Here is a 19,983-nt window from a genome sequence, read left to right as displayed (position 1 = left end):
TTGAGCAGAACAAGGGGATACTGCGAGGTTTAAAGTCAGGAAAGGTTTCTGCATCAGGGTGGTATCCTTTCAACATACTTATTCAATCTGTATGCTGAGCAAATAATCTGAGAAGCTGGACTATATGAAGAGGAACGGGGCATCATCAGGATTGGAGGAAGATTCATTAACAACTTGCATTACACAGGTAACACAACCTTGTTTGCTGAAAGTGAAGAGGACTTGAAGTGCTTACTGATGAAGATCAAAGACTTCAGTAGGGATTACACCTCAACATAAAGAAAACAAAAATCCTCACAACTGGACCAATATGCAACATCATGATAAACGGAGAAAAGATTGAAGTTGTCAAGGATTTCATTTTACTTGGATCCACAATCAACACCCATGGAAGCAGCAGTCAAGAAATCAAAAGACACATTGCACTGGGCAAAATTGCTACAAAAGACCTCATTAAAGTGTTAAAAAGCAAAGATGTCACTTTAAGGACTCAGGTATGCCTGATCCAGATCATGGTGTTTTCAGTCACCTCATATGCATGTGAAAGCTGGACAATGAATAAGGAAGACCAAAGAAGAATTTATGCCTTTGAATTATGGTGTTGGTGAAGAGTATTGAATATATCATGGAATGTCAGAAGAATGAACAAATCTGTCTAGGAAGAAGTACAGCCAGACTGATCCTTAGAAGCAAGGATGGCAAGACTTGGTCTCAAATACTTTGAACATGTTATCAGGAGGGACCAGTCCCTGGAAAAGGACATCATGCTTGGTAAAGTAGAGGGTCACCTCAGTGGCTGCAACAATGGACTCAAAAGAACAACTATTATGAGGGTTGCGCAGGACAGGGCAGTGTTTCTTTCTGTTGTACATAGGGTTGCTATGAGTTGGAATTGACTCAAGGGCACCTAACAACAACATGTATGTATCACCTATTCAAAAGATTTTTTTTTTTAAGGGAAATATTGCCTTCACTAACTAACAACAGAAATAGGAGTCCCTGGGTGATGCAAATGGTTAAGTCCTCTCCTACAGACTGAAAAGTTTGTGATTCAAACCCTCCCAGAGGTACTTCAGAAGAAAGACCTGGTGATCTGCTTCTGAAAGGTCACAGCCTTGAAAACCCTATGTAGCCACTTCTACTCTGCACTTACGGGGTTGCCATGAGTTAGAATCGATTTTATTACAACTGGTTTGGTTTTGTTTTTATTGTGCCTCCACTATAGAACCTTATACACTCACTTATCCATCATGCCCCTTACTAACTTTTTATGCAATCCATAGTATTTTACTTGGTGCTTATAACTGAATTCAAACTTCTCTAGTATTATATAAAAGATAACAAAGCACCAGCTATTCTTCCTCTGCTTTGCCCTGCACCCCAATAAGATGAGATCTGTTCAACAGAGTCACTTTCCTATTCTATACTCTCCTCACACCCAAATGAATGAACAAAAGGCTTCCACTCCTCTACCCCTCGTCCACCTGAGACCAAACCTTGGGTGATTTAGTTCTAGGTGTCAGGTATCATTCCTCTGGCAGCGTGTTGCTTCTATTTCAAGAATCCTTCTTTAAAACTTTTACTACACATTCCCAGAGAGTCTATCATAGTCCATTTAGATTTAACTATAAAAACCAAAACCCATGGCCATCAAGTTGATTTCAACTCATATCGACCCTATAGGGCAGAGAAGAACTGCCCCATGGATTTCCAAGGCTATAAATCCTTATGGGAACAGACTACCACATCTTTCTCCCGCGGAAGTCCTGGTGGGTTCTAATCACCGACCTTTCAGTTAGCAGCCAAGCGCTTTAACCAATGTGCCACAGGCCTCCTTAAATTTAACCATACACAGAAAAATTTCTCAGATATTTTTGCTTACCACTATTTTCTCTCCTTTTATCTGATCCTACCAGATGTCTCTGCTCCTATTTATTTGTTGTTTGGTTAGAATTCTTTCTCCAGTGTTTTCCACATATAATTCCTGAAGTGTCCCAAACCCACAAGTATCTTTACTGGACACTCACAGGGGATTGATGCCCTGCAACCCCACCTTTAGGCTGATCAAGTTTTATTTCCTCCATTTTACACATGAGAAAATTGAGGCTCAAAAAAGACTGTAACTTGTCCAAGGTCATGCAGCTTGCAAGAAGCTGATGATCCGCAGTGGGGGTTTCAAGTCTGAATTAAAGATCAAATCACAGGATGCAAGAGTTTTCACCCAACTTTTCGCTTATAAAATGATGTAGGACTGGAAAAGAGCTGGCAGAGCATATGTGTTATCATTAGAAGTCCTGCAAATGTTCAGGCTCAGCATCCAGGTCTAGCCACAGTGAGGGCGGGCTTGGCTGCCAGAGGCTGGCGAGAGTGAGCACCTCAATATAAGGAAGCTGCTACATGTCTGCACACTCAACTTTATACCCTGCTAGTAACAGCTCTTCAGGGCTGTGTGACTGGTCCTTATCCTCAGGGCAGCTGGGGCCCGGTCATTATAGATCATATAGTGAACAATCCTGACACCCAGGCGTAGGTTTGCTCAGGACGGTCTCTTTACATTACACAGAAACGGACAACCTAGCAACAGTCCTCTTTCATCTTTAGTTCAGGGACAGTTTGGGTAAGAAGTTCAATCCAAGGTCAAGTCCCAGGTGTCCTTGGCTAGTGTGTGTAGGAATAGGATGGGAGGGGATTATTTAACAGCCTGTTATTCCCTTTCTTGAGGTAAATTCAGGAGTGGAGACTGTGAACTCTTATTAACTTACATACCTAACATGCTCCCTTACTAGCCCAGAACACCTCCCACAACCCCACAAATGCCTTCCTGAGAAGATGCTGAGAGAGACAAACCATGAAGTCTCTCTGAAGTTTAACTGAGTCTTGCTAGCCATCTGTCTTTGTGTACCTCACCTTTGCCTTTCCTACCTGTGGGACAACTGGACCAATAAGCAACATCAGTGATAAATGGAGAAAAGATTGACGTTGTCAAGGATTTAATTTTCCTTGGATCTACAATCAACGGCCATGGGAGCAGTTGTCAGGAAATCAAACTACATGTGACATCGGGCAAATCTGCTGCAAAAGACCTCTTCAAAGTATTGAAAAGCAAAGATGTCACTTTGAGGACTAAGGTGCACCTGACCGAAGACATGATATTTTCAATCACCTCATATGCATGGGAAAGCTGGACTATAAGGAAGACAGAAGAAAAATTGATGCCTTTGAATTATGGTGCTGGCGAAGAATACTGAATATACCATAGACTGCCAGAAGAAGGAACAAGTCTGTCTTGGAAGAAATACAGCCAGAGTGCTCCTTGGAAGTGAGGATGTCAAGAATTCATCTCGTGCACTTTGAACATGTAATCAGGAGGGACCAGTCCCTGGAGAAGGACATCGTGCTTGGTAAAGCAGAGGGTCAGCGAAAAATAGGAAGACCTTCATGGATTGACACAGTGGCTGCAACGATGAGCTCAAGCGTAACGATTGTGAAGATGGCGCTAGACCGGGCAGTGTTTCTTTCTGTTGTACATAAGGTTGATATGAGTTGGAACCCACTCGAGGAGGAACCTAACAATAACAGCAAAAACCTGTGGGACTTCTCTCTGGGTTCCTACATTCTTTTAATGAATAAATCATCTCCCAGTCTTCCCTCCATCCCACCCCAGCCCCCAGGCATTTCAGGAAGCACTGGAGAAGGATTGTCCCCTCCATCCCCAACTCTTTTTACTTTGTTCCTTACCCCTCCCAGTCATCAGTGTGAGGACCCCCTCCCTGCCCTCTTGGAGTTCACATTCTGGTGCAAAGAGATAAACTAAACAAACACATATTTAGTAATTGTTAAGATGTACTATATAAAAAATAAAGTAGGATAAGAGGACATGTTTAGGAGGGACCGATCCCTGGAGAAGGACATCATGCTTGGTAAAATAGAGAGGGTCAGCGAAAAACAGGAGGCCCCTCAGTGAGATAGATTGACACAGTGGCTACAACAATGGGCTCAAGCATAACAATGATTGATTGTGAGGATGGCGCAGGACCTGGGCAGTGTTTTGTTCTGTTGGACATAGGGTCGCTATTAGTTGCAACCAACTCGAGGGCACTTAACAACATCAACAACCGAAGAGTCCCTATTGAGGACTATAGCGTTCTGCACATACTGTTGCGCGTACTGAGAACTAGTTGATTTCTGGGGTGTGCAGGCGCCGGCCTCTTCCTCCTCCCGGTAGGCAGAACGCACGTGCATCAGCTCCCAGGCAAGGTTGACCCATCCGTTGGGGTAGCCAAGTCCCGCTAGGCCCCACCACAAGCGCAGGCTGTGGCCGCAGTGCCGGCTATGCGCTATTTCCTCCGCTGGAGGACAGTGAAGAGCCGCCGAGGACGTCCGCAGCATGGGGGCTGAGCTCCGCAGCGGCCTCCTAACCTGGCGGGTGCTCCTCCCGGCCGCGCCGCTGACCACCTCACAGCTGCTGAAGATCAGCGAGCGCTGCGCACGAAGCGCCGGCGGCCAGGCTGTTCGCGGTGCGGCTCCCGAGCCCGCGCGCGCTGCTCCTGCTCCGCGCGACCGCAGTGGAACCAGTGCCCGTGAGAAGCGAACAGTCGCCCAGCCATCTCTCACTTCCTCCAAGTGCTCGGTCGCTCCTCCCTCGCCGGGAGGGCAGAGGGAGGTGGCCAATCACAGTTTACCCCGGGACGCGGAAGTTGGCCGTGGACACTGGTCGGGAGAGGATAGGCGGGAGCCGGGTCATGAGGACCAATAGAATTGTTGGACGCGCGTTCCCCGCGTTCCTGTCTTTGAAGAGGAATAGGGTCCCCGCCCATCCTTTCCCGCCACTCCACTCAGTGGCGGGAGCGCATCGAGTTTGCTTTCGCAGATTGGGGTAGACTCTCCTCTTCTGTGACTGATTCTTCTGGTCCTAGGACAGACGTAAGTTGTTGGGGGAAGGCTGTCAAGGGCAACAGGCAGAAAGGCTTCAGCCTCGGCGGCTGGCTGCTCGTTGTAAAGTCTCCTGCTCTCCCGCTTCAGAGAGCAATTGGAGTTATAGAGTTTTACTGCTGAAAAGACCCTTCCGTATAGTCTAGGCGGCTGTTCAGCCTACGTATGATGCACATTTGGGTGGGGGGGGGGAGGGAACTGGGGAAGTTAAAAGTGCAAATTCCCTAACTGTACCGCAGACCTACTGATAATATTTACCGGAAATTTTAAGAAGTACCCACCGCTGCAGATACCTGGCACTTTATCTGTCGGTGTAGTTCTAGCTGTCCTCTCTCTAGTTCTCTGCCGTACACACGTCAGCCATGTTGGCCTTGCCAGACGCCCAGCTTGTCTTCTCAACTCAAGGGAGACTGCCAGATTGCCTGTGTTTCTCCTCCCTGAGATACAGCCTGGAACCTCTGTCCAGGCAGTAGCTTGCGGTAATCACAGGGCTTGCGTCATTTGAGTTCCCTGTGCTGCATGATGTCCACTGTTTGAAAGTTGCTATTTCTTAACATTTTGCCCTTTTTTGTTTTGTCATTTCAGGTGGGAGAGTAAATCCAATCCTTGTTTCTACATTTTGGACAGTAGCAGAACTCAGATATATTCACTTTTAACTCATCATGAATTTCATAAAGACTGAAGAGTCATTCAGTGATACAGAAAATGACCAGGGTTCCAGACCTGAATTTTCAGTGGTATGTCTGTTTTTTTTACCACTCTTCACTAGAGCAGCTCTCTAACATAGCACTATATCAGGTCCTTGGAAGGAGATAAGTTCACAAAGAATGGTAGTTACAATCACTCTTCTTGCGTTGTTTAGGACATCTTTGGGAAGATCATAAATATAAGTGCTTGTGGAAAACAAAATAATAGTGTATGAGTTAAAATAACAATGCAAAAAGTGTCAGGATAACATGGTGACCAACGAACAGTATAGACACTTTATATCATTGGAAGAATAGACAGGCAAAAATAATAATAATATAGTTAATATTTACTGAGAAATTACTACGTACATGGAATTAAGATTGTCATGTCATGTTGATTACTCATTTAATACTTAAAAAATCCCTGTGCAATAAAGATTATCATCTCCATTTTACAGATGAAGAAACTGAAACCCAACTTGCTCAAAGTAAAAAAAGTAATAGACTTCAGAGCAAGGATTTGAACCCAGGCTGTCAGACTTCAGAAGCCAGGTGTTTGACCAGCACACCATTTTACTCACAAATTGCAAAAGGATAGTACTAAATTGAGATACAAGCAAGGGCTTGTAGAGTGCAGAGAGTAGAAAGCTTAATTCAGACTTAAGAAATTAGAGCAGTGGCATATGAGAAAGATCTTAAAAAATGAAGATGATTTCACCAGATAAGTGCATCAGGGATGAGGGAATAGCCTGAGCAAAGTCATGTACACATGAAAGCGTATTTAGGGAATAGTATAGTGCTGGTGGCACAGTGATTAAGCAGTTCAGTTGTTAACCAAAAGCTTGGAAGTTAGAACCCACTATTGTTCCACAGGAGAAAAGACCTGGTAATCTGCTCCCCTAAAGATTACAGCCTAGGAAACTCTATGGGGCGGTTCTACTTTGTCCTGGAGGGTCACTATGAGTCGGAATTGACTCGACGGCACACACAAACAACAGCATAGCTGTCACAGGCTTTATGTCAGTAATAACTTTTCATATTGTTAGGAAACATTTTTTACTGTGAAACAAAATTTGTTAACTATGAACTCATAAAGTGGATCCGTTGGTTTACACAACTGGAATGTCCAAAGTACAGCTGAACTTTAATTCAGCAGTGCACAATTCTTCAAACAGTATACAAAAATCTTCAAGGATTTATGTTTTTCATCTCTATGCTCTGCTTTTCATGTTATTCTATCCAGAATGAGAAAGTGAGTCTATCCTCATATCCTGTGAAAACTTCTTGCATCTAATTTTCCCAGGCTAAGTAACACAACCATTCCTGCACAAAACCCCCTGCTCTGAGTGTCCTTACAGCAATCAATACCCATTCCTGTAGCTGACACGAATTCATTTCTATACACATTAATGACTGCTAAAAAAATGGGAGAGCAGTAAAAGAGCCTTTTGGAAAACAGCTAGTGTCTTCTACTTCCTTGAACTCCATGCTTAGGTCTTTGGATTTTATTCTATAAGCAAAGGAGAAGTATTTAGAGTTTTTGTCCTTGTGTTATTTAGGAGAAGGGATTCAATTTAGACCTTGCTAAGTTAAATATTCATGTTAAAATATCTAGGGCTGTGCTGTACAATATAGTAGGCACTAGCCACATGTGGCTATTTAAATTTAACAAAAATGAAATAAAGTGAATAATGGAAATACTCAGTTTCACTAACCGCATTTCAAGTACTCAATAGCCACATGTGGCTAATGGCTACACTTCTTTCTTTCTTTTTTTTAATTTTGAGTTAGGTGAAGTTTACAGAGCAAATTAGCTTCTCATTAAACAATTAATACACATATTTTTTGGGGCATTGGTTGCCAACTCTGCGATATGTCAACACTCTCCCCATCACCACCCCAGATTCCCTGTTTCTATTCATCTAGTCCAGTACATGAAGTTCTATTGGACAGCACTGGTCTAGGGCATCCACTTAAAAACCAGAACTACGTATAAAACTTTCAAACTATTTGGGGAGGGGAAAGCCAAAATGGGGGGCATCTATTGAAAGAGGGCAACAACGTGGGAGAATATAAATCTAGAAAAAATGGGAAAAATAAAAGACAACAAGATGATAGAAATGAATACAAATACATCAGCATTCCCAGTCAATAAAAGTATATATATACTCCAGCTATTTATTTAAAAATAAATCCATTTTTATGCTTAATGGGACAGACAATATGGGGATACAAAGATGTTAACGAGAAAAGGATGGAAATAAGTGGTACCACACAAACACTAATTAAAAACAAAGCTGAAATAGCTATGTTATTACCAGACCAAATAGACTTCAAGGCTAAAATTGTTAGGAGAGGGAAACAGGGTCACTGCTTTTTAAAGCTTTCAATTCAATAGAAAGATTAACAAGTATAAATATATATACATATATCTGTTAACATAACTTTAAAACATAAAAGGAAAAATTGATACTACTACAAGGAAACACTGATAAATTACCAGTACGGTTGGTGATTTGAATACACATTTTTCTTAACTGAGAGATCAAGTTGCCAAAATTTTGTGGAAAATACAATTAAAACCCTTGATCGAATAGACATATATATAGAACAGTTTATCCAAGAAATATAGGGGCATTGGTGGTTATGTGGTAGAGTTCTCACTTTCCATGTGGGAGACCTGGGTTTGATTCCCTGCCGATGCACTTCATGAGCAGCTACCACCCATCTGTCAGTGAAGGCTAGGCTTGCTTGTGTTAAGATGCTGAACAAGTTTCAGGAGAACTTCCAGACTAAGATGGATTATGAAGAAGGGCTTTGTGATCTGTTTCCTAAAATCAGCCCACAAAGGTCTGATCCCCAGCTGATCACGGGGATGGCAAAGGAGCATTTCATTCCACGGTCCCCATGAGTTGGGGGACTGATTTGACTGCAGCTAACAACAAAAACACAAGAAATAAAGCATAAACCTTTTTAAAGTAATTTTTGAATATTAATGAAAATGTACTACATCTAAGCCATAAATCAAAGAACAACAAATTTCAAAGTGCCAAGATGATATGGACTACATATTTCACAAAGCAATGAAGTAAGGAATCAAATGACACATTCTCTCCCCAAAGTCGTTCAAATATTTGGAAAAATGAAACAAAACAAACAGTATTTTTAAAACCCCAAGAGCATTGGAGAAAATCATAATGAAAATTACACAGCACTTAAAACTCAAAGATAATGAAAATAGTATGTAGCAAAATCAATGGGGTGCAACTAAAACTAAACTCATAGGGAAATATTACAAGGGAAGAAAGAATGAAAATTAATGAGCTAAGTAGCTAGCTTAAAATTTAGAGAAAAAATAGAATAACGCCCAAAAGGAGGGAGGAAATAATAAAAATAAAGAAAAGATTAAGAAACAAAAATTCTATAGAGAGGTTCAACAACAAAATTCTGGCAAGTCTGTTAAAGAAAATAGAAGGAAGGCATACACAAATTATATAAGGAGTGAGAAAAAAGGAACACAATACAGATACAACAGGTGTCAAAAATATTTTAAAATATTCTAACAAATTTGGCAATGCAAATGAAATGGACAAATTAATAGAAAAATATAAATTGCCAAAACTGGCTCAAGACAAAATAGGAAATTTGAATGACCTTTTAATCATTGAAGACATTAAATCAGTAGGTGAATACGTTCCAGAGTCAGCAACAGGCCCAGATGGCTTCACAGGCAAGTTGTACCAACATTTAATGAATAAATAATTTTAGTTTTTTACAACACATTATAAAGATTGGGAAAAAAGGAACTAGTTCCACTTTCATTGCTCTAGCGTAAACCCCACAACCAAAGTAAAGATACTCTAAAAATAGAAAATTAGAATACACCCTCAATCGTGATGATGGATGTAGAAATCTTAACATTTTAACCAAAGGAAACCATTTATCTATATGAATGATAATAAATGGCTCATACCCATTTTGAGTTTACCCTAAAACACTTTTTCAATATTAGAAAATTAATAATGTCATCCACCAAAGTTTTAAGAAGAGCAAAAAAAAAAAAACTGTCTTAATGGATGCATAAAATTTTTAACTTTTATTATTACTTTAAAATTTATTTTATATACAATAAAATCAGTCTTTTTGGTGTTCAGTTCTTTGACTTTTGACAAACACATACGTTCATGTAACCAAGACCAGAATCAAGATACACAAAAGTACCATCATCCTAAATAATTCCCTTGTGCTCCCCATTGATAGTCAACCCCACCACTACCCCAACCCCTGGGTAACCACTGATCTGTTCTCCATGCCAACTGTTTTGCCTTTTCCAGAATGTCATGTAAATGGAATCATATCCTGTGTACCTTTTTGAGTCTGGCTTCTTTCACTTATCACACTGTATTTGGCTTCATCAATGTTGTTGCATATATCCATAGAGTTTTTTTATTGCTGAGTAGCCTACTGTATGAATGTATCGGAGTGTGTTAATCCATTTACCCACTGATGGACGTTTGAGTTGTTTTAGTTTTTGGCTATTATGTTTAGAGTTAATATACAGTTTTTGTATAATATTCATTTTCATTTCTCTTGGATTCATACCTTGGAGTTGGATTGCTGGGTCATATGTTAAGTGTGTGTTTAACTTTTTAAGAAATCACCACAATGTTTTCAAAAGTGGCCGAATTATTTTTCATTCCCACTAGCAATGTCTGAGAGTTCTAGTTGCTCCATATTCTCGCCAACACATGGTATTGAAAGTTCTTTTTGTAGTTCTAATAGATTTCCAAGGGCAGCTTGAGAGGACAAAGTAAAGTATTATAATGACATGTGCAAAGACCTGGGGATAGAAAACCAAAAGGGAAGAACACAGTTGGAATTTCTCAAGCTGAAAGAACTGAAGAAAAATTCAAGCCTTGAGTTGCAATAGTGAATGATTCTATGGGGAAAATACTAAACAACCAGGAAGCATCAAAAGAAGATGGAAGGAGTACACAGAGTCATTATAATAAAAAGAATTGGTCGACATTCAGCAATTTCAGGAGGTAGCATATGATCAGGAGCCAATGGTACTGAAGGAAGAGGTCCAAGCTGCACTGAAGACATTGGCGAAAAACAAGACTCCAGAAATTGACGGAATATGAATTGAGACGTTTCAACAAATGGAAGCAGCACTGGAAGTGCTCACTCGTCTATGCCAAGAAATTTGGAAGACAGCTACCTGACCAACTGACTGGAAGAGATCCATATTTATGCCTATTCCCAAGAAAGGCAATCCAACAGAATGTGGAAATGTCATACAATATTATTAATATCACACGCAAGTAAAATTTTGCTGAAGATTATTCAAAAGCGGTTACAGCACTATGTCAACAGGGAACTGCCAGAAATTCAGGCCGGATTCAGAAGAGGTCGTGGAACCAGGGATATCATAGCTGATGTCAGATGGATCCTAGCTGAGAGCAGATAATACCAGAAAGATGTTTACCTGTGTTTTATTGACTATGCAAAGGCATTCGATTGTGTGGATCATAACAAATTATAGATAACATTTCAAAGAATGGGAATTCTGGAACACTTGATTGTGCTCATGAGGAACCTGAACATAGATCAAGAGGCAGTTGTTCAGACAGAACAAGGTACTGCATGGTTTAAAGTCAGGAAAGGTGTGCATCAGGGTTGCATTCTTTCACCATACCTATTCAGTCTGTATACTGAGCAAATAATCTGGGAAGCTGGACTATATGAAGAAGAACAGGGCATCAGGATTGGAGGAAGACTCATTAACAGCCTGTGTTATGCAGATGACACAACCTTGCTTGCTGAAAGTGAGGAGGACTTGAAGTACTTACTGACGAAGATCAAAGACCACAGTCTTCAGTATGGATTACACCTCAATATAAGAAAACAAAAATCCTCACAACTCGACCAATAAGCAACATCATGATAAACGGACAAAAGATTGAAGTTGTCAAGGATTTCATTTTACTTGGATCCAAAAACACCCATGGAAGCAGCAGTCAGGAAATCAAAAGAAGCATTGCATTGGGAAAATCTGCTGCAAAAACCTCTTTAAAGTGTTGAAAAGGAAATATCACCTTGAAGACTAAGGTGCGCCTGTCCCAAGCCATGGTATTTTCAGTCGCATCATATGCATGCGAAAGCTGGACAATGAATAAGGAAGATCGAAGAAGAATTGACGCCTTTGAATTGTGGTGTTGGCGAAGAATATTGAATATACCATGGGCTGCTAAAAGAACGAACAAATCTGTCTTGAAAGAAGTACAACCAGAATGCTCCTTAGAAGCAAGGATGGCAAGACTACGTCTTACATACTATGGACATGTTGCCAGAAGGTATCAGTCCCTGGAGAAGGACATCATGCTTGTAAAGTAGAGGGTCAGCGAAAAAGAAGAAGACCCTCAAGAAGATGGATTGACACAGTAGTTGCAACAGTGGGCTCAAGCATAACAACAATTGTAAGCATGGTGCAGGACTGGGCAGTGTTTCCTTCTGTGGTGCATAGGGTCGCTATGAGTCGGAACCGACTTGACGGCACCCAACAACAGCAACAACATTCATTGACCAGCTTTCCCATGCATATGAGGCAATTGAAAATGTCATGGCTTGGGTCAGGTGCACCTTAGTCCTCATAGAGACATCTTTGCTTTTTAACACTTTAAAGAGGTCTTTTGCAGCAAGTTTGCCCAATGCGCTACGTCATTTGATTTCCTGATTGCTGCTTCCGTGGGCATTGATTATGGATCCAAGTAAAATGAAAACCTTGGCAACGTCAGTCTTTTCTCCATTTATCATGATGTTGCTTATTGGTCCAATTGTGTTGATTCGTATTGTAGCAAACTTACTAAAATTTATTGGAAGAGCACAGAGCCAATATCCTAAATATTCCCAAGGATAAAGACTGAAGTGAGAAAATTTGTCCTACTAGATGTAAATGCTTATTATAGCGAAAAGGTTGGCGGTTCAAACCCACCCAGAGGTGCCTCAGAAGACAGGCCTGGTGATCTGCTCCAGAAAAGTCATAGCCATTAAAACCCTGTGGAGCAGTTCTACTCTGTACACACTGGGTTGCTATGAGTTGGAATCGACTCAATGGCAGCTAACAATAACAACAACTAATTTAAGACAGGATTTGGCAGGCATATAGAAAAATATACCATTGGAACCAAATAGTGAGAATAGAGACAGACCCACAAAAATATCTTATATGGCAAAGCTGGCAATATAGATCCATGGAGAAAGGATGAATACTTCGATTAGTAGTGCTGGGACAATTAGTTATCCATGTGGGAAGAGTAAATTAAAAAAGTGATACCTGCCTCAGGCCACGTACAAAAAATAATTCCATATGGCTTAAAGACTTGAATGGGAAAAGCAAATTGTTACATTTAAAAAAAGAGAATATGTTTACTCTATGCATAGTATTCTTATAAAAAGATTAATAAATTTGATAATAATAAAATTAAGAAATTCTTTTCTTGAATGACACCTAATGAGAGTGGAAAACAAGCCACAAACTCAGAGAACATGTTTAACACAAATGATGAGTAAATAATTTGTGTCTAGAATATGTAAAGTACTTCTAGAATCAATCATAAAAAGAAAAACAATCCAATAAAATATGGAAAAAAGACAGGAACAGGTATTTTGTAGGCATAAGTATGAAAAAGGGTTATACCCCATTAGGAATTAGGAAATTACTGTTTACACCACCAGCAAGATGCCGTTCCAGGCAACAAAATCGGCAAACACTAAAAGCTGGACAGTACCAAATTTTAATGAGGATGTGGAATAATGAGAACTCTCATTTCCTGCTGGAAGGAGTGCAGATTGATGAAACCATTTTGTAAAATAATTTGGCAGTATCTAATAAACATGAGTATGCATATCCCCTAACGCTGAGCAGTTCTACCCCCAAGTCTATACCTGAGAGACCCTTTAGCACATGGGCACCAGGAAACATGTACGAGGATATTCATGGCAGAACTGTACCACTGTTATAGTAGAGGAAAACCAGAAACAACTGAAATGTGCAAAAACCAGTTAATACCTACACTGGGTTCTATTTAATCGTGAAAGTGAATATATGACATCAACCATGAACGTCAGATAAGTAGTGAAGCAAGTCACAGAACACTTTTCATAGAATGCCATTTATATAAAATCAAAACAGGCAAAACCAAACAGTATGCTACTGATAATTTTACTAATTATATATATGTACCTAAAGAAATACAAAGGAGTAATCGTTTTAAAATAAATTCAGAATTAGTGGTTGTCTGTGAGAATGAGAAAGAGGAATAAGATGAGGGCAGGGCACACTGGAGGCTTCCAATGTATTGTAATATGCAGCACAACTAAGAGCAGTCATTCCGTAACACTAATACATAGATATGTAGTTATTATTATTATTTAAAATAGAGTCATATAGGGAGCCCTGGTGGCGCAGTGGTTAAAGCTTGGCTGCTAACCAAAAAGGTTAGTGGTTCGAACCCACCAGCCACTTCATGGGAGAAAGATGTGGCAATCTGCTTCCGTAAAGATTTACAGCCTTGGAAATCCTATGAGGCAGATCTGTTCTGTCCTGTAGGGTTACTATGAGTCAAAATAGACTCTACAGCAGTGAGTTTTGGCTTGAGTATATGTCATATGCATATATATAATATGTTTCATAATTTTTTTAAAAAATGCATGATATATAAGAGATAAGGTAGAGGAAGAAGCTCAAAATGACTTGCAGGGTGCTAGCTTGGGTGGCTGGGTGGGCGATGACACCATTATCAGGGTCAGGGAACACAGGAAGGGGGGCATGTTGAAGAGTAAGTTTTATGACTTTGATTTTGAAAGTGTTGAGGGTGAAATGCCTCTGAAGTACCCAAGAGTAGATGTAAAGCAGGATATATCAGGAGCTCAGAAGGCAAGTCAGTGCTGCAGGTACAGACTTGCGTAAAACAGTTGAAAACATGAGGCAATAAGAGAGAAAAAGGAAAGAAGAGACTCACTATGTCTAAAACCTAAGCTCATTCCAGCGCAACTGCTTCATAAGCCAAGCCAAGCTTTCCCTTCTAATTTTCTCTCTCCAGCCTTATTCTGAGATTTCAGATTCCTCATCGATTCCCATCCATGTCCTTTAGACTTTTTTGGCATAATGTTTTTTCACTTCTGTCCTTGTGTTTCATTCCTGCTGCCATCAGATTAATTTACATTCTCAACGTCTTGTTTCTGAGCTATTACCAGGCCTCTGATCTGATATATGCATATGCATATGTGTATACACACAGGAGATCCAATCTTGTGATTTATTAGTCTTTTTAGTATTTCTTTAGTGCTGTTGAAACAATGTACAGAATAGGAAGTAAACATGTTTAAGGAGAATTTTTTAAATGTGATGCTTCAAATGTTCATAAGATGTATTAAGTCAGTCCAACTTCACTGGTAAGCAAATGGATGAAACTTAAAAAGCGGTTAAATGAGATGACATTTCAGCTATCAACTGACAAACAATTAAAATAACAATATTGAGATTCTTTTGAGCAGTCAATAATAACGGTTGGTCTCCTTGGACAGCAGGAAAGCAGTTTGACAGTGTATATGTTGTGAGATATGTTCATATTATTCCTTAGTACTCAGTATTTTCACTTCTGGGAATCTGGCTTAGGGAAATATTCAGATATGCAAACAAAAAATTTATATGTATAAGAATATTTGACACTGTATTTAAATAGCAAAAAATTGGAAACAATCTAACTATCCAATAATAGAAGAATGAATTAAAAATTATTGTATAGTGGAATATTATATGGTTCCTCAAATTGTGTTTTCAAAGGTTGTTAATGACTTGTGAAAGCACTGACAGATTGAAAACTGAAAAACCAACTCATATACAGCATAGTATCATTTAAAAAAACAAAATTTATATCTGCATGTAAAATAATAGAACCAAATAAAACAAAATGTAGAGTCATTATCTCTGGTGATGGGATAATTATTGATTTTTTTCATCCTTCGTTATCTATTTTTATCCAATTTTTATTCAGAAGATCTATTACTTTTATAGTTTTTAATACATGAAAACCTTATTAGAAGTGATTGTTATTAAAGATGCTTCTGATTAAATTCTTAATCTTTCCCTTTTTAAGGATGCTGTCATGAAGTGGACAAGTTCTGGCACCCCTGATGGTCATTCTCTACCTGATGTAACAGAATGTAGCAGTACCTCTGAGCTTAGAAATGACATCAGTAAGCGTGAAACAGCTCTTAAAATTCCAAACTTAAAGTTCAGTACCAAGAAAGAATGTCGTTTCACCTTTAGTTTGAATGAAAGCTCCAGGAAATTAGACCATAGTGTGTTTACGGCATATGGTGAACCCAATGAGAGTATCTTCTCAGCTCTGAGAGCTAATGACAGTTTCAGCAAAAGGATGGAGACTCATTCCAATAAGAACATTATTGTTTATGAAGAAAAACATGGATATATAAATTTAGGAATGCCTCTCAAGTGCCTGCCTAGAGATTGTCAGCTTAAAGTAACATTTGTTCAAAGTAAGTACGGACAGGAAGAAAACGGTCAGATATTACGTCATTGTGAAAACCCAAACATTGAATGCATTCTTTTTCACATTGTTGCTGTTGGGAAGACTATAAAGAAGATTGTTAAGGTCAAGGAACTTCATGTAAAAGGAAGTACACTTTGTATCTATGCCTTAAAGGGTGAGACTATCAAAGAAGCTCTATGTAAGGACGGCAGGTTTCGTTCTGACCTCGATAAACTTCAGTGGAAACTAATGGAAGGTCATCAGAACATTCATGAAGAAGAGTCCCTGGTGGATGAAGTATCTGGAAAAGTCTTAGAAATACAGATTTATAGACAAAAATCTGTCAAGGTCAAAACTCCTAAAAATCCTGAATGTAAGAATGAAAATGTCACTCATAAAATCAGTCCCTGTGGTCTGATACCATCTAAGAAGGAGGTCCAGGACTCAGAGAGAGATAGAGAGACTGAAGATGTAGAACATAACAGAAATTTTCAATCCCAAAGTCTAAGGCATGATATTAAAGGGAAAAATCGCCGGACAAAGTCCATTATTAGTCATCATTACAAATACCGTTTTTACAAAAAATATAGGAAACTAAACTCACGAGTTAAGCGAAGACCCTATCTGCATAGGCAGCACACTATTAATCAGGATATCCAGGAGGATGCAACTTATCTCTGGCTAAAAAACTTCCAAAAATTGGACAACACTATAATGCAACAGTATCCAAATTTTAATAAAGTTCCACTTTTGTTGGGAAAGTGTTTTAGGGAAGAACAGAAGAGGAGAAAAGTGACACCATTTGAACAATTCAAAGTATATAAAAAGAACTTCGGAAAAGAGACTGCAAATTCTAATTCAGTTGCAACCTATGAACGTCTTATTCCTCTTAGTAAGTCAGTTGGGTTCATAACGTGGGACAATAATGGAAACACCGGCAATGGTACTGGCTTTCACTTGAAGGGTGGTTATGTTTTGACCTGTCTACATGTCGTACATCTTATTGTGGGAGAAGGCACACATTCAACTTTGTGGCCAGATATAGTTAGTAAGTGTGCAAAGGTAACTTTCACTTACGAAAACTTTTGCCCTACTTACTCCAGTTGGTTTTTTTTTGAACCATTGCTTGAAGTGTATGATGGAAATCTAGATTATGTCATTTTAAAACTAAAAGAAAATGGAAATGCATTTCCTCCGGGCCTATATGGACAAATTTCCCCTCAACCATCTAGTGGTTTGATTTATTTAATTGGTCACCCGGAAGGCCAGATCAAGAAAATAGATGATTGTGCAGTGATTCCTTTAAGTCAACGGCTTGGGAAGTATCCAGAGTATCAAGATGGGCTGGTAGAAACCTATGTTGCCACTAATAATGCTTGCCCTATGTTTACCAAAAGAAGTTTCCAGTCAGAGGTTTGGAGCACTAACACGCTTAGTTATGACACTTGTTTCTCCAGTGGGTCCTCTGGCTCCCCAGTGTTTACTGCATCTGGCAAGTTGGTTGCTATGCATGCCTTTGGGCATTTTTATAAACCCGTGCATAAGACTTATGCCCTTATTGAATATGGTTATTCTCTGGAGTCTATTATTTGTGACATTCAACAAAAAAGTGAGAGCTTTTATAAGTTTTTAAATGAGGAGAAAAATGAGAACCACAATGAGGAAAAAAATGAGAAGCAAGAGTCATCACCTCAAGATCATCAGAATGAACCCATGGAATGGATGGAGTGCTCGTAAAGTAAATCAACAAATATGGCAGAGATGTAGGGTTAATATTAAAAATGTGGTGGTATTCTTAAATCCAGTACTATTATGGGAGATCCATATTGTATCATAACTACTTACTTATAAGCCTATTCAAGGGCCCATAGTACTATTCAAAAGATTAGTCTCCTTTCTTAATTCCTACCTATTGAATAACAAGGGATCAGGTCCTACTCTCAGCGTTTGACTCATTCTTTCTGTACCAGATTATGTGGATTGACATTTCCTGTTTTAGGATTTACTGAAACTAAAACAATAAAACAACAGAAGTTGAGGTATAACTTTAATAGATATTTTCATTAAGCTGTGGGCCCCCCATAAAATCCTGGGAGCCCAATACCCCTCCTGCTACAATCACAAGCATTAAAGATGCTGAATTACCTGATGCTGCTGATGCCACTGAATCTCCAAAGAAGATTATTCATAGGTGCTCCTAATTGGGTGAATCAGATGCTCAACTTATTTTCAAAAAATAGTCACTATGCAAATGAAGACCAGTGCCAATACTGAATGCCTTGGTCATATGCTACTGCTTGAGCTTGTCTGCTGTATGACCTCTGCCTCCATCCCTCTGAACCAAAAATGGGTCTCACCAGATGGGCCAGACAAAAAGTGGTTCCAAGTTGCTATAATAAAATTCATTCTTCACCTAAATTTTAGTTATAACTTATCATTAGGATGTGTAGAAATCAGGCATATAGGCCCTGGGATTTTGCTACACCAAGCACATCAGAATGTGGGATCTATAGCTTCAATGTCCACCTCTGTGCTTGCATTTCTGAAACCTTCTATGTGCTACCACTGCATCTTGTTCATTCCTGTATTATAGCACATGGGTTATAACTCTCTACTTGTCTTTCTCACCTACTAGATTGTAAGTTCCTAAATGGTGAGACTGTTAATTCATTTTTGTATCCCAGTGCCTAACACTATCCTTGGCATACACATAAAAGTTCCTCCAAAAAGATGAACTAAAACATTTTTTTAAATACACATTTTTCTCTCAGGCACACAGGTCATTCTCCAGGATAGATGATATACTGGGTCACAAAACAACTCTCAATAAGTTTAAAAAGATTATGATTATGCAAATTATCTTCTCCAACCACAAAGGAATAATACTAGAAATTAGTAAAGAAGGAAAAGAGACAAATATGTGGAAATTAACCCAGGGGTCAAGGAAGAAATCAGAAATTAGAAAAAAAAAAAACCTGGAGTTGAATGAGAATGAAAACACAACATACCAAAATGAAGGCAGTCCTCATGGAAATTCATAGCAGTAAATAACCTATATTTAAAAAAAAAAAAAAAAGACCACAAATCAATAGTCTAACTCTACAACTTGAGGAATTAGAAAAAGAAGAGCAAACTAAGCCTAAAGCTACCAGAAAAAAGGAAATAAAAAGATCAGAGCAGAAATAAATGAAATAGAAAAATAATAGAGGTAATCAATAAAACCAGAAGTTGATTCTTTGAAAAGATCAATAAAATTGACAAACTTTTAGCTAGACTGACAAAAAAGGAGAAAAGATGCAAATAATCAAAATAAATGAAACTAGAGACATTACAACTGACCCAACAGAAATAAAAAGAACCATAACAGTACTTTAAACACATGTACACCAACAAACTTGGTAACTTAGATAAAATGGACAGATTCTTAGACACATACAACCTACCTAAACTGACTCAAGAGGAAGCAGAAAATCTCAACAGAACCATAAAAAGTGAAGAGATTGAATCAGTAATCAAAAACCTTTCCACAACAACAACCAAAATCCTGGACCAGATGGCATCACGGGAATTCTGCCAAACACTTAGAGAAGAGTTGATACTGACAAAGAGCATTCCAAAGCTAGGCTCTTGATATGACTGAAACTTCTGGATAAAGTTTAGGCCAAATCCCTTGTTTTCCTACAAAACTCCATTTTGGAATTTTAAATATAGTTTCTGTCATACAATGAAGCCTATCACTTCCAAAATTCTACTGCACCTTTGACTTAGACATGAGCAGTTCTATAGAAAGATGCGGTTTTGCTTAG

General features: G+C 39.1%; 1 protein-coding gene across 1 annotated transcript; it reads left to right on the top strand.

Moving 5' to 3' along the window:
* Nucleotides 1–4,809: 4,809 nt before the first annotated feature.
* On the top strand, nt 4,810–19,253 carry FAM111B (FAM111 trypsin like peptidase B). Its single transcript, XM_004389343.2, has 3 exons — nt 4,810–4,923; nt 5,518–5,669; nt 15,782–19,253. The coding sequence occupies exons 2-3, from the start codon at nt 5,595–5,597 to the stop codon at nt 17,912–17,914; spliced, it is 2,208 nt and encodes a 735-aa protein (XP_004389400.2). The 5' UTR covers nt 4,810–4,923; nt 5,518–5,594; the 3' UTR covers nt 17,915–19,253.
* Nucleotides 19,254–19,983: the final 730 nt, after the last annotated feature.

Source organism: Trichechus manatus, unplaced genomic scaffold (assembly GCF_000243295.1).
Source record: "Trichechus manatus latirostris isolate Lorelei unplaced genomic scaffold, TriManLat1.0 scaffold00240, whole genome shotgun sequence".
NCBI lineage: Eukaryota > Metazoa > Chordata > Mammalia > Sirenia > Trichechidae > Trichechus > Trichechus manatus.
This window is presented reverse-complemented; position numbering and strand designations above follow the sequence as displayed.